At 45.0% G+C, this 13,689-nt stretch overlaps 1 protein-coding gene across 1 annotated transcript; it reads left to right on the forward strand.

The window, feature by feature from the left end:
* The first annotated feature begins 1,413 nt into the window (after positions 1-1,413).
* On the forward strand, positions 1,414-5,684 carry MRPS23 (mitochondrial ribosomal protein S23). Its single transcript, XM_065418422.1, has 5 exons — positions 1,414-1,513; positions 2,246-2,422; positions 3,750-3,827; positions 3,939-4,062; positions 5,202-5,684. The coding sequence occupies exons 1-5, from the start codon at positions 1,470-1,472 to the stop codon at positions 5,352-5,354; spliced, it is 576 nt and encodes a 191-aa protein (XP_065274494.1). The 5' UTR covers positions 1,414-1,469; the 3' UTR covers positions 5,355-5,684.
* Positions 5,685-13,689: the final 8,005 nt, after the last annotated feature.

The following is a 13,689-nucleotide window of genomic DNA, read 5'->3' on the forward strand; positions in this document are numbered from 1 at the left end:
TTTTCTGTCCCTGTCATGCTGAGCTGGATTTGAACCTGCAACCTCAGAGTAAAAGGTTCACGAGTTCTCCAGTCCCATGAAATCGTATCAGCCCATATGTAGAGGGGCTGCAAAGCTGGCAGAGCTGCTCTTGGGAATATCCCTGTTAACAAGGGTTCTAAAACAGCCCTGTGTCAGACCCCTTGCTGCCCTCAGTATAGTGGCATGCAGGGAGCATAGGGATATGTTGTGGGACAATGTGACCACTAGCTCCAGCTATTTGGAGCTGCTGCTTCTGGAGCTATTCTACTTTGCACATGGGGCCATTCTGCTCCCGGGTCAGCACAGACTCGATCATGTCTTCCCTTTGGTTCCTACACTGAATTCAGCTTAGCCAGAATTAGGGATCATCCTTTCTGAGAGCAGCCCCGTCCTTTTACAACGGCAAGCCCTCCATCCTTTCTGTTACTACTCCGTAGTCCTCCATGCTCCAGCTGATCTTTCTGCCCAGAGCTTGAGCCTGCTCTGATGAAGGGATTAGTTTAAAGAGCTTGTGTGTGCAGGCTCCGAAATCATGGGCACACAGGATCCGAAATTGTGTCTATGCACGTGCATAGGATCTGAAATCGTGTTAAGGATCAGAAATCTTGCCATATCAAATGGGCTTCAGCTCAGTTGGGATCATTTAAAACAGAGAGGGTTGGCATCTCAGTGAGGAGATTTCCTGGGGAAGCAGAAGGGGCTGGCACATATGACCATCCCCAAATGCCCCATGGCATCCACGGGAGCTGCGCCTGGGTCGTGCTGGCCTCTAGGTTTGGCCGGGAGGTGTCTTTGTGGCATGTCAATGCATTGCTAGGGTTGCCAACCCTCCAGGATTGCCCTGGACTCTCCAGGAATTAAGGATGAATCTTTAATTAAAGATTACGTCATGTGATGAAACCTCAGGCTCTAGGAATACGTCCAACCAAAACGCAACCCTGTGCACCACGGGGCGCGAGGCTGGGTGGGCGCCCTGCAGGCTCAGCTCCTCCATGCCCAGAGCACAGGGGGCAGCAGCACAAGCTTGGGTGCCATGCCCGTGCAGGGGTGTGGGTGCCTGGGTGACAGCCTGCCACGGCATGGGGTGCCTCAAACCTGGGGCTGTCTCTTTAAATAAGGGATTGCAGCAGCCTCCCCATCCAGACCCCATCGGTTGGGGGAGCTCGTGGAATTCCCCCCAGCAGGACTCTGGCATTGGCTGCTTCTGCCTGGCTCATCAATCCGCCTCGGGCTCTGCTCGGCCATCGGCTGCCTCTACCTGGCTCCTGGAGCCGTCTCGAGAATCCACTCGGCCATAGGTTGTATGGGCCTGACACCAGCTCGGTCATCCGGCCAGCCGCTCACTTCCGCTTCCGGGTGAAAGTGCGGGCCGGGGCCTGCTGGCGGGGAGGCGGTTGTTAGGAGCCGCGGTTGCTAGGGGCGGCCTAGGACGGACGTGGGGAAGCAGCATGGCGGGGAGCCGGCTGGAGAAGCTGGGGACTGTGTTCACCCGGTACTGGGTCACCGGGGGCGGGACTGGGGACGTTCCCTGGGGGCTGCTACGAGCGGGTTCCAACTGCCTGGGGTGTGAGAGGGCAGGTTCTTCCCCTCCCCGCTGCCAGGCGGTCTGGCCTGTGGGGCCCCTGTTGGCGGGCTCCACCTCCCTCCCCCGTGTGGGGAAAGGGGCTGTTCCCTCGGTGGGGGGGTCCTTTTAGGGTCGGGGAGGTGCCCCTGAAACTGATATGTGTGTGTGGGAAGGGGGGGAATAGTGTGTGTGTCCTGTGGGGGGGGGGTACAGTGTGTGTCGGTAGGGGCTATAGGAGGGCAGGTGCCCCTGAAACTGGTGTGTGTGCGAGGGAAGGGGGGAGATTGTGTGTGTGGGGGGGAGGGGAATATAGTGTGTGTGTGGGGGGGGGTACCGTGTGTGTCGGTAGGGGCTATAGGAGGGTAGGTGCCCCTGAAACTGATGTGTGTGCGGGGGAAGGGGGGAGATTGTGTATGCGGGGGGGAGGGGAATATTGTGTGTGTGTAGTGTGTGTGGGGGGAGGGGAATATTGTGTGTGGGGGGGGGGTACTGTGTGTGTCGGTAGGGGCTATAGGAGGGCAGGTGCCCTGACACTGCCCGGTGCAGTGCAGGTTCCCATGGGCAGGCTGTGTCCCTTCTCTCTTGGGCCTTTCAGTGGGCCTGATTTTCACCTTGTTCCCAGCTCATGTTCTTCCTGCTCCCTCTGCATCTCTCTCCCAGGACACGGGATCTGCTGCGTTCCAGGGTGCTGGCCGAGGCTCAGAAGCCCTTGTGGTTTGATGTGTATGCCGCTTTCCCTCCGCTGAGGGAGCCCGTCTACCGGGAGCCTGGTCAGCGCTATGGCAAAGTGAAGGATGTCATCCCTCCCATTTTGTACCAAGAGGATGAGATCCGAGCGTGAGTTGTGCCGTAGCCTTCCATCTCTTTCAAGTTTTCCTGTAGTACAGTCACAGTAGTATTTACACCAGGGGTGGCCAAACCATGGCTCATGCAGCTCTTTTACAGTTAAAGTGCGACTCGCGGAGACCCCCACACTCTCCTCCCATTCTCCACCTACCGGGGGTTTGGGGGAAGAAGCTCGGGACCTCTGCATTGTGGTGGGGTAGGGGCTTCTGTCCAGTAGGGAGGAGGGTCTCGGGACTTCAGCCACATGGGGCGTGCCTGCTGGGCCTTGGGGCTTCAGCAGGAGTGGGGCAGGTGCCTCCTGCAGGGCTGAAGCCCCAAGCTCCAGCATGCGAGCCCCGGCTCTCAAACTTCTGAAGATTGTCGTATTCCACTCAGAGTGTCAGTGAGTTCTGATCTATGCCCTGAAACACCCAGGAGAGGTTTCAGTTTCCCTTTGAAATTTGCAGTACACTGCAGAGGGTGGCACTAACAGCTATCCAGCAGATGTACCTAGCTGTCACATCTTACTAGAGCCATTGCTCCTGTGTGTAACTTATTTATTTGTTTAGAATTTTTAAAAGTGTCTCTTTCATGTTTAAAATGATAGATTAGGAGAAAAATACAACTGCTCTTTAACCATTGTTTACCTCTGGGATACTTAATTAACTCTTATGTGCTTAGCTGTTCATTTGTACAATAGGGAAATTGTTGCCCATGATCCTTCAGTCTTGCGTTTGTGGATGTATGTGTTTATAATCACTGAAGTAGACCTGAAAACCATCACTTTAGATCAAGGCTGGTTTACAGTGGGAAACAGGCATCTACAGCACCACTTCAACCACCTGGAGCTCTTGTGAAGCGCTTTGTGTCAACAGAATGCTTGTAACAGTTCAGTGTTCAAGAACTAGTATAGTTGCATTTATTCTGAGTATCAGTGGCCACAAGTTCTTGTTTATAACAGGTTACTGGGAGCAAGGGCCACCCAGGTTCTACCCCTGTCATGGTTATTAATTTGTTGTGTGACCGTTGGCAAGTCATTTTACCTTTCTGTGCTTCAGTTAACCCATCTTTTTAAAAAGTGATAATATTTCTGTGCCTCACAGGTGAGTAGTATGGATTAAAAAGTGGGTGTTAAAGTACTTTTGAGATACTTGAATGAAAAACAGTATGTAAATGTAAAATATAGTGAGTGGGAAGAGTAGTAGTTAGGGAAATCATCTTTGCTCTATCCGAAACTAACTGTTCTCTGGCTTTACAAGTTCATTAACTTCTCTGCCAGAACTTATCACCTATACACGGATTAATGAGAAATTCAAACTGTGTTTATTTTATTGAATAGGACATTTTATGAAGCATATGGGAATGATCCAAAAGCCTTTGAACTGTCACAATTAAACTTTAAATCCACCTGCCAGAGGTAAGCTCCATGTTAGAATTAAGCTAGAATTAGGTCTTCAGTTTGTTTAATTAATGGAATAAAATGTTTTGTTGTTACTGTTTGGTAAGTAACAAACGTCTTGAATTCTAGGTTTGTTGAGAAATTCAATGAACTGCAAAAAGAAGGAAAAATTGAGCCGGAAAAATTGTTTGAAGAAACAGGAAAGCAGCTTTTAGCAGACGGGATCTTTCTGCGAAGAAAAAGAACAGCAAATGTATGCATTATTTAAAAAACAACAACTCAGAAAGGTGGCTGGTAAATGGATACAGAACCACTTTTTAGGTCACTAGTTTATATGCATCCCAGGTCATTAGTGACAAAGGCATTACCGTTTTATGGCACCTGGGTGTCTACATAAATTGACAGGAATTGGGCCCCCTTCTTGAAAGTTTCAGCAGAAAAGTCAAGAATTGAGTTAGACCTGGAGAGTTAACTCCCCTCTCTGCCATAGAAGTGGTCATACCATGTCAAGGTTGAGGTACATTTCTGGGACAGAGAATGCACTGTGGCTGAATGGAGGATTTCAATCTCCAGATCTATCAAGCCAGTACCTTTCACAAACAGTGCATGTAAAGAACAATAAGGGCTATTCTGTCACTTTGAAGTATACATTGACATATTAATCTGCTTCAGGGGAAAATATTTTCACTGTTCTTAATTTATAAAAAATATTTCTCCTATAAAGGTGGTCCTAATGTGTCAATTCCTAATACATTAAGTGCCTGCAGTGCTTAAAAGGTAGCAGTGTTGAAATAAGTGATCTTTGTGGTACAGAATGTATATGCTTATAAGAATGTATATGCTAATAGAATATTCTTATGGCAGTATGCATGATATTGCTATAGAATACAACATATACTATATAACTGGGATATAATTATGACTGGTAAACTGAGCACCAGCACTGTTTTTCCGCTGCAAAAGTTGCTGAGGAGGAAGAAGGATGTGGTTCATGTTAAAGCGTAGTAGGAAGAAGAAAAAGAATTGTTGCTGGGTGAAGAAAAGTTGGAAAGATGAGAAATTCAGTTTAGGTGTGACCTTTTTTTCTCTCTCTCTCTTCCCCCCCCCCCGGTCAGTCTTTCCCAGATCCCTGACAGGTGGCAACCCCTTTCCACTTACATTTTATGCTTCTCACATTTAGTGCCTTGAATCTCCTCATACCTTAACTCAGACTAAGATGATAGTAAATTATAGTCTTGATGCTTTATTTCTTCAAGTGTCTATGCATTGGGCTCTTCTGGGGCACACACTGGGACCACAGCTTTCTAATTGACTTTTCATGAAACCCTTGGGGGGAAAGTCAGGACTCTTTGTAGCTGTACTTTATGGTGATCATCTTCCTGTAAACTGTAGGTAGCACAACAGACTCGTCAAGAGGCCAAAACCAGGGATCTTGTGGTAGGAATGAATCTTCAAACCATGTTGGAGGAGAGACAGGAACAGAAGCAAGACCAGGAGGAGCATCTTGAATCAACAGATGTGAAAAAGGAAAATCCCTTGTCCTAACAGTTCTACGTTTCTCAGCATTATTGTCTTGGCACGTGTCATAACATGTTTATAGCCTCTGAACAGTTGAATGCCAATGGTCCAAACTGTACAGACTCTTTGACGAGAAGATATTTACTCAAGGGAGGCACGGTTTAGTTGTCCAGCATTGATGCCTGTGACCCTGTGCAGGACACTTAACTCTTCTGCCTCAATTCCACATTTGTCAAGTAGGAATAATTCTTTACATTACAAAGGTCTTGAGGATTCTTTTTCTGAATTGCGCTCAGAGATGAAAAATGTATTAGAGATAATAATGGCTTAGACAATTAAACATTTTAATTAAACTTACACCCTCCTCAAGTGTGTCATTTCTTTGTTGCGGTGGGGCTTATCTTCTCTCGTCGGATAGGATGAATGGTTTTGTGACTGTCTCATCATTGTTACATAAGCAATTCTTCTTTTACTGTAGAAGTGGTGTATGCTTTGTAGCCTTACCTGCTGAAATATCTGCATAAAACAGCGACTGTCATCTTTTAACTTTTAGTAGAGAAGGCCTACTTTTTAACTGTATATATTGAACAGGGCATCTGTTAGTCTTCTAGTTACATTCTTCTACTTCACTACTTTCTTTATTCATACTCTGCTAAACCATAACAATACCCGTAAATGTAATCTTGCAATGGGCCCTTGCTGTAACTCTGTAAGGCAGTTGATAATGATCTGTGAAGTAAAAGGTCATGATTACACATCGTTATTTGAAGAAGAAAAAAGAGGCATGAGCTTTTAGTGAAATAGCTTGGGAAAGAGGAGTCTCTTGGCTTTGGGGGTGGGAGGTGGGGAAGAGAGAAATTATGAACACAACTATGGACTGGTACTGAAGATTAACCAATTAGCTAACAATTGTATTCAGAAAATGTCTGTTCAGTATTTGTTAACGTCCCCTGTTTACAATTAGGGGTTTTGTGTTTCAATGTAAACCAAAAACAATTACTCAAAACACCTATCCTATGTATTTTAACAATTAGTTTAAAAAATAAACATTAGACATCCCCCCCTCTTCCCTAGAAAATGGCAAGATTCCTTTAAAGGGATTTTCAATGGGTTTCATGCCTGGGTAATCTATGCTTTTTCCTGTTAATATTCTGTGTGTTTCAGTTCATTGTCACCTGTAGCAGCAGTGCCATAAGCATTTTTTTTCTCATATGATGACTGTGTGTACTTTGGCAACACAGGATGCAAACAGGAAATGGGGTTTAAAATGCTTTTGAGTGTAAACTCTTGTATGTTTCATTTCTTTTGAAAAAACTGCATTCTGCTCAAATTGATGTAGCCACAGTAGAATGGTGAAACTACACCAATAATTTTCAGCACTGCTCCCCCCACCACTGTTCTCCTGTAAAGTTAGATGGCATAGTTGTAAAAAATTACACTAACATTTCTATGGTGGTTACTGCTAGGCCACTTGCTAGTATAAACAGCTGAGAAGGTCATGGGTTTGTCAAGAGAGAGACCAATAGTTCTGCATCTCCAGCAATGCAGTGTTGTCTCCACTGTCCTGGTCTGGACCCTTGTCAAGGTGTTTATGGAGACAGTTTATTTTGAATATTCTCCCCTTTGCATTTATTATTGTGGAAGATGTTCCTCACCTGTAAATAATTAGATGCAGTTTCCAAACAAAAACAAATTAGTGTGAAAGGAAAGGAGTCATGAAGTGAAATCACATATAACTATTCATTGTTAGATTACATGATCTCCTGTTTAGTCTCTATCGGTTACTTCTGTAACAAATTGCTAAACTTAGAAATGAGAGGCAGTTTTTTCTTTTCAAACTGCTGCTATAGCAAGATCCAGCCTTTATTTACTCAAGCTTTGCTCTCTGCCCCATCCATCCTTCTAAACCATCATGAGCAATAAAGATGTCTGATTGCAAATTCAGGGCTAGATTAAAACCTCACAGTCTGCCCTGAGTATGTAGTTATATGGCCCCAGGACCAGACAAGAGAAGCAATGAAGACTCGGAGTCAATATTTCTTCCCCACTTCTCTGGGGGAGAGGGGAAATTATGTTAGCCCATTTTGAGGAACAGTCTATTCCCACTGTGCCCCTGACCAGCTGCTCTGGCCAGTCAGGGGAGGGAGGGGAGGGGAGCCAAGGTCTCTCTCATTTCCTTCCTCTTCTGCCTCATCTCTCTCCCCCCCCCCCATTTGCTCACAGTAGGGAGTAGCCGGTGAGTAGTCCTGGCTCTCTTCCCCATGATTAGAGTCACAATCTGAGGAGGAGATTAAGGGAGGCATTACTTCCCTTTTGTCCCCTGCATGACTGAATAATGGCTATAACTCTCCAGCCCCTACCAATCAGTTTTGATAACTATACATAAGAAAGGATCTATTACAACGTAATACTATACATAAGAAAGGATCTCTTCTGTACTGTTGCTGCGTTAGATTAGTAGTGCTACATGTAGCCCAAACTTGATTTATAAACTAAACTGCTGTGACATGGAAGATAGAAAGGAGATGTGTATGATAAGTGTCATTTGGCTGTCAGATTTGTGATCAGTGACATTTGACACTGTGCCATATTCCAATATCATGTAGCCATAGGTCGGCAGCTGTATAATTCAGTGGAGTGCATGTGTGCTATTATTCTGAAGTGGGTAATATGGCCCAATTAACTGGAAAGATTAGAAATGTATAAGTGAGTGCACATGTTAAATGAGCAGGCAGGGGTCAGGTCTCCCTGGTGATGAGGGAGGTAGTTGGCCCTCGCATGGAATAGATAGGGAAATTGCTTTTAGGTAGCTTGCAGTGTAAAAATAGCCTTTGGAGTCTATAGCAGTTTGTTGGCTGACCTCCATATTGAGGATGCTTCCAGCTGAGACAAGCAGTTGGGGTTGTTCTACTGCACTGAGGATTTGTTCGGGCTGATAGGTAATGGGGAATCTGGGGCCATCAGTAAAAGACATGAAGTTAAGTATTTTATACAATCAAGAGAAAATACTGTTGAGAACAGAGCTCCATTTTTTATACTTAACACTCGATGGATGCATTTGCCGTGTTCAGACTCAAACGTCAGTCACTGTGACCTTAGAGAAGCTCAACTATTTTAATTAAAAGGTTCTAAGCGAAAGCCTGGGGTGAGCTATTTATTATTTATCAAGCATTTACCTTCCAGCAGTTAGCAAAAGGTCAGTAGCTTCATCCAAAGCTTTGGGTTTTTGTTAGGAGCTTAGATGAAAAAGATACGCAATCAATCACTCCTACTTTGGGCATGTGTGTATGCAGGTCACTACTAATAATTATTTTGGCTTTTAGGACTTTGTACCACCAACACGTGCAGTGAGCGTGTGTCCGTTACTGAGGTATATTTCCACAAAAACAAACACCGGCTTGTGATTACGGTTAGTAATGAGATATTGATTGTTTGCAAATGTCGCTGTGGAAAGCTTGGTTGGCATCTATCATGTTCTCTTGGCTTCTATCCACTAGATGGAGCTGAAGCATTTTCACTATTTACAGGGGTCTAGGTTTAGGTCAGCTTCCTTTTATACCATTGCAAGTTTTGAGAAAGTCTGAGTGAGTGAACAGTGGAAGTTTCAGAGAATCTAGGGATCCAAAGGAGCGAAGTCCCCATAAGCACGTCCGTTTATTTTATTGCACAGTAGACAGATGTGTGAAGGGGAGGAAAACTAATTTTTTGGTACTTCTGTTAGTGAATACATGCAACAGTGACAATGTTTCCTCTCTCATATCTCTCCTCTCACTTCTTCCTGTATTTTCATTATTTTCCTCATTGCCTGAGAGCCTTAATTAGTGTGCATAAAGTAATTTCAGATACACAGATGAAAATTGCTGTTCATATGCATTGTACTAATATTAACACTGGCCCTGCCTTTTTATTTTTGTTACTGCAGTCTCATACTAGCACTGAAAAAGCAAAACATCCATCAAAAAGAAACCCCCTGTGTTCCCTAGGATCTGGTGTCTGTAGGGATATTTAACGGTTATAATCAGAACTGGAGATGATGTAATAATAGAGGTTCTAGCTAAACTTGGACATAAGAAGCTAAACTGCATTGTCTGATCCACTTAATCTACCGCCTAACAACTGTGGTGTTCTGAGAAAGGCCTCTCCCGGTTTTGTGTAAAAGGAGCAGATGTGACCTTGTCATTTGCCCTTCACAGGACAAAATCATGCATTCAAATAATTTCCTTATGCCTGGCAAACCTGGCTTCCGGTATCGTGACACTCATTAATGACTGGAGCCAGGCTTTAGCTGCCTCGGAATCCTACACCCCATTATAGAGCAGCCATCTGACCTTTGCTGAGCTAAATGGCTGACCTCTTTCTTCCTGAAAGCTAACCAGAGGGAGTTCATGTAGCAGCCCATCTGCCTGCCATGCTCCACCATGGCTGCTGCGCTACTTTAAGTAACAGTATATGCCAATGTGTTGATTACTAGGCTCTTCGCTCCTAGCGGCATCCAGAAATCCTAGTTTCAGGCAATAGGAACTGTGGGTGCTCTGCCTCTCTGACAATAAGGTGCCAGGTTTCTCGAGTTGGGTACCCAAAGCCAATGGCCATGCTTGAAATTTTTGGCCTGTGGGACTTGCCCAAGGTCACACAGGAAGTCATTAGCAGAGCCTGGATTAGAACCTACAAATCCTGACTCCCAACATCTCCCGCTTTAATAACTTGACCACACGCTCCCTAGAATGGACGTTGCATCCAGGTTGCTAGTTTGCTATAATGGTATTAGCAATAAGGTAAGTGATGCAAATATACTGTAGGTCTAGCACTATGCCAGGAAGGGAGATTTCTGTATGTCCACACTGTCTGACTGCAAATGCACTGAGTCTGCTACTGAACCCCATTTTCTATCTTGGACAATGGCATGTTTTGTGTACTATGTTACAACTGAGTCTCACGCTGATGATGTATTATAGATAAATCAATCATCAGAATTAAGCCTTTTAGAGACATACACTATTACTCAAAGGGTGGTATCATCCAGGAAAGAACTAGCCCAAGGTGGATTCATGCAGCCTGTATAAACTGGAGGGGCTCCATTGACATTAATGGGATTAGCTGCATAAATTGTAGAGCAGGCTGTGAATTTGGGCAGCTTCTTGATATAATGGGCAATTGTCCCTGATTTACAGATGAGGAAAGTGAGGCACAAACACTGAAATAATGTGTGTGAGGTTGCACAGCGAGGTAAAGGCAGTGGATAGAACCCTACAATTCTGATTTCTCATCCCCTGCATTCACCACTAGCCAAAGCTAGACTGCGTTGGAGCTTGGATATGCCTTAGTGAGCAGTAACACATCTCTAACTATATTATTAGGCACACGCTGGAAGATTGAATACCATCCATGCTATCCCACAGTGAGGTCAGTGGAAGTAAGAATTACAGGAGCAGGTCCTAGATTTGGGGCACCCAAAACAATTCACCAGCTCTGCTGAACAGCCAGCTGATCAGGCCTTGCCAGCTCCACGTTTTACAGAGAGGTGGGTAATAAGTTATTTGTCGTCTTTTTTTTTTTTTTTTTTTTTTTTAGATAAAGCTATGAATATGAACCCCAAATACTGGAACTCCAGCACTCATTACAACCAATATAGCAATGTAGTAATATGCTGTTCTTTTTCAACTGGCCTCTACATATTCCCACTTGTGGGATTGGGGCCTCCTGGTGCTGAGCTGCGGAATCTTCTAGAGAGCTGCGTCTGTTGGAGCTTTAGTTTCCTGTGTGGTGGTGAAGGTGTCTCATTCTTCCTACACAACGTCTTCTAAAAGATACGGTGAGATTTCCCAAAGGGTACGAGGGCCTTTGTTACCCAGGAGCACGACAATCTTATAACTTGGTGCTTCCTTTGCACCCCTGGAATTTAGATAGGTTTATCAGTGTAAATTGCCGGCTCTCCTCAAGGAACAGGATTTGGGTACGTTTTCTTTCTTTCTGATTAGGGCCTACACCGGCAGGTCTTTGACGGTTAGGAGGGCTAGGCGTACAAGCTGGTCATTTTACACTCATTTGCCAGGAAAGAAGTTGTGGCAGCGGAGGCAGCTGTCTGAGGAACTGTCGACCCAAGGAAAACTGGAGTCTGAGGCTTCTGTATGTGTGATATCCACACCTGGAATGAGAACACCAAGTAAGTGGCTTTATTAACACCTACTTCTCAGGAGAGCTTTGCTTCAGCTCCGTGCCCCACTGCTTCTTAGCAATGCCCTCTCTAATGGCATCTGTTATGTACAGTGAGCGTATTTTTTTAAAGAATATCATTTGAACAGTAGGGTTCATAGAATCATATCATAGAATGTCAGGGTTGGAAGGGACCTCAGGAGATCTAGTCCAACCCCCTGCTCAAAGCAGGACCAATCTCCAGACAGATTTTTGCCCCCGATCCCTAAATGGCCCCCTCAAGGATTGAACTCACAAGCCTGGGTTTAGCAGGCCAATGCTCAAACCACTGAGCTAAAATATTAAACATTGCTTCTGTAGCACTGGGGATTTACATGGTACAGTATAAGACATGGCACAGTGTGCTAATTAGCATTATAAACTTCCATCGAGTAAGAAACATTCCCTGCCCCAAAGAGCTAAGTCTAAAATAAACAAGACATGGGACAACAGTTCTGGGAAGGGAGAGTGGGGAGAGATTATTGATATCAATCCTGAAAGAACTGGATTAGTAAACAACTAAAGGTTGAGATGTTGGGGTTTGTTTTTCAGAACCTTTTCGGTCAGGTTTTAATTGTTGTGAAACCAAAACTTGGGGTGGGTCAGATCTCAGTTCAGTTCACCCAGACTCTACACATTTTGGGATTTGCATAACCTGGCCTGCTTTTGGCCTACATAGCCAGCGATCCAAGACGGTTGAGTCTAGTTCCCCTTGTGGCCTCTAGTTTGACATAGGGTCTGTGGTTTGGTAGCAGAGAGCAAGGGTTTAGTTTCTGTCTGTGGAAAGGTTGGCACTCTACTGTCCAGTGATATTGGAAACCAGTCAATCTTTACTGTTACCCAATGAAATTCATCCAGTGCAGCACAAGCCCTTAGGCAACACTTAAGCCCGCAAAGAGGGTGTAAGTGGGACTTAAGTGGTGCAAAGGCCTTGTGCTGGCTCCTTTGCACAGGAGTGAATTTCACTTATGGTTACTGCATGATAACTAGGGCTATGTGGGGAACCTGATAGCGAATTATTTTCATCTAGATAACTGTGAACTAAGTCTTTGTTTTAATGAACAGGGCCTAGTTGTGAAGTGATTCGGGGAATGGTGTAAAAGGGGGATGTTGTGTTGTGCTCCCAGTTAATGGGGGTTCATTAAATCAGAGCTCTAAGAGCTAATGCTGGGGAATGTAAGAGCTTTACTGATCCAGTCTGCACTGCCTGGGCACTCACACTGCCCTGACTAAACCTCCACAGTCTTGATCCAGCAAGCACTAGGCTCCATGTTAAAAGCCGGGCTGGATTCTCGAGCCCTGTCTTTTTTGGTTGCTCCTTCTGTTCAGGGATCTGGAAATCTCCCCAGGATATGAGTGACCTGAGAGTGTCCCCCACTGTTTTGAGGCACCCAGGCATAAGGAGTGTTTTGGAGGGTACCCACAGGAGCCCAAGCAGCTCTGCTGTCCTCATCTTGGCCTGTTTCCCTGTGCTACTGCTTGTGTGCATATTCCAAGCTCATTCTGATGTGGGCTAATGCTATTATCCTCCAGAAATTAAAATGAAGACTGAACCTATAATGTTTCACTGGGAGGGAATTGGGGTTATATATTCCTGTGTAGAGCAGCATTCTATTTCAGTCATAGCATTTAATTATGATTGGTATGTTAGTGCCCACCAGAGCATAACAAATTGTCATTATGTTATTCTGCTGAGTCTAATTTAATTGGCAAGTTGTCACAAAAGCAATTATCCGTCATTTATTTTGTTGCCATAACCACATCTTGGAGAGCACCTGCTGTCTGAAGTGGCGAGGCTCTGCAGTCTCTTGGTCCTGGATTTCTTCCACTTGTCTGACACAAAGACACTGTTTCCTCCTCTTATTTAAAAATAACCTAATTTCCTATTGTGGTCTCATGAATTCTCATGTGTGAGACTGGAAATGCCAAAGGAAATTCATGGTGCAGGTAGCAGGATGCTGAGATGCTCTGTCTGCCTTTAAAAGGGAGAGAGGTGCTTTGCAGCACAGACGTGATCACTTCTGCACCTCTGGGTTGTCTACCTACCAAGGGATTTATTTCTAGAGGGGTGAAGCTGGGCAGCATGGCCTCATAGTTACTGAAATGGACTGGGATTCAGGACTCTGGGAGTCTATTCCTGGTAGACTGGGCTACACTACTTTATACCAGC

The sequence above is a fragment of the Emys orbicularis genome, chromosome 17 (assembly GCF_028017835.1).
Source record: "Emys orbicularis isolate rEmyOrb1 chromosome 17, rEmyOrb1.hap1, whole genome shotgun sequence".
Taxonomy (NCBI): domain Eukaryota; kingdom Metazoa; phylum Chordata; order Testudines; family Emydidae; genus Emys; species Emys orbicularis.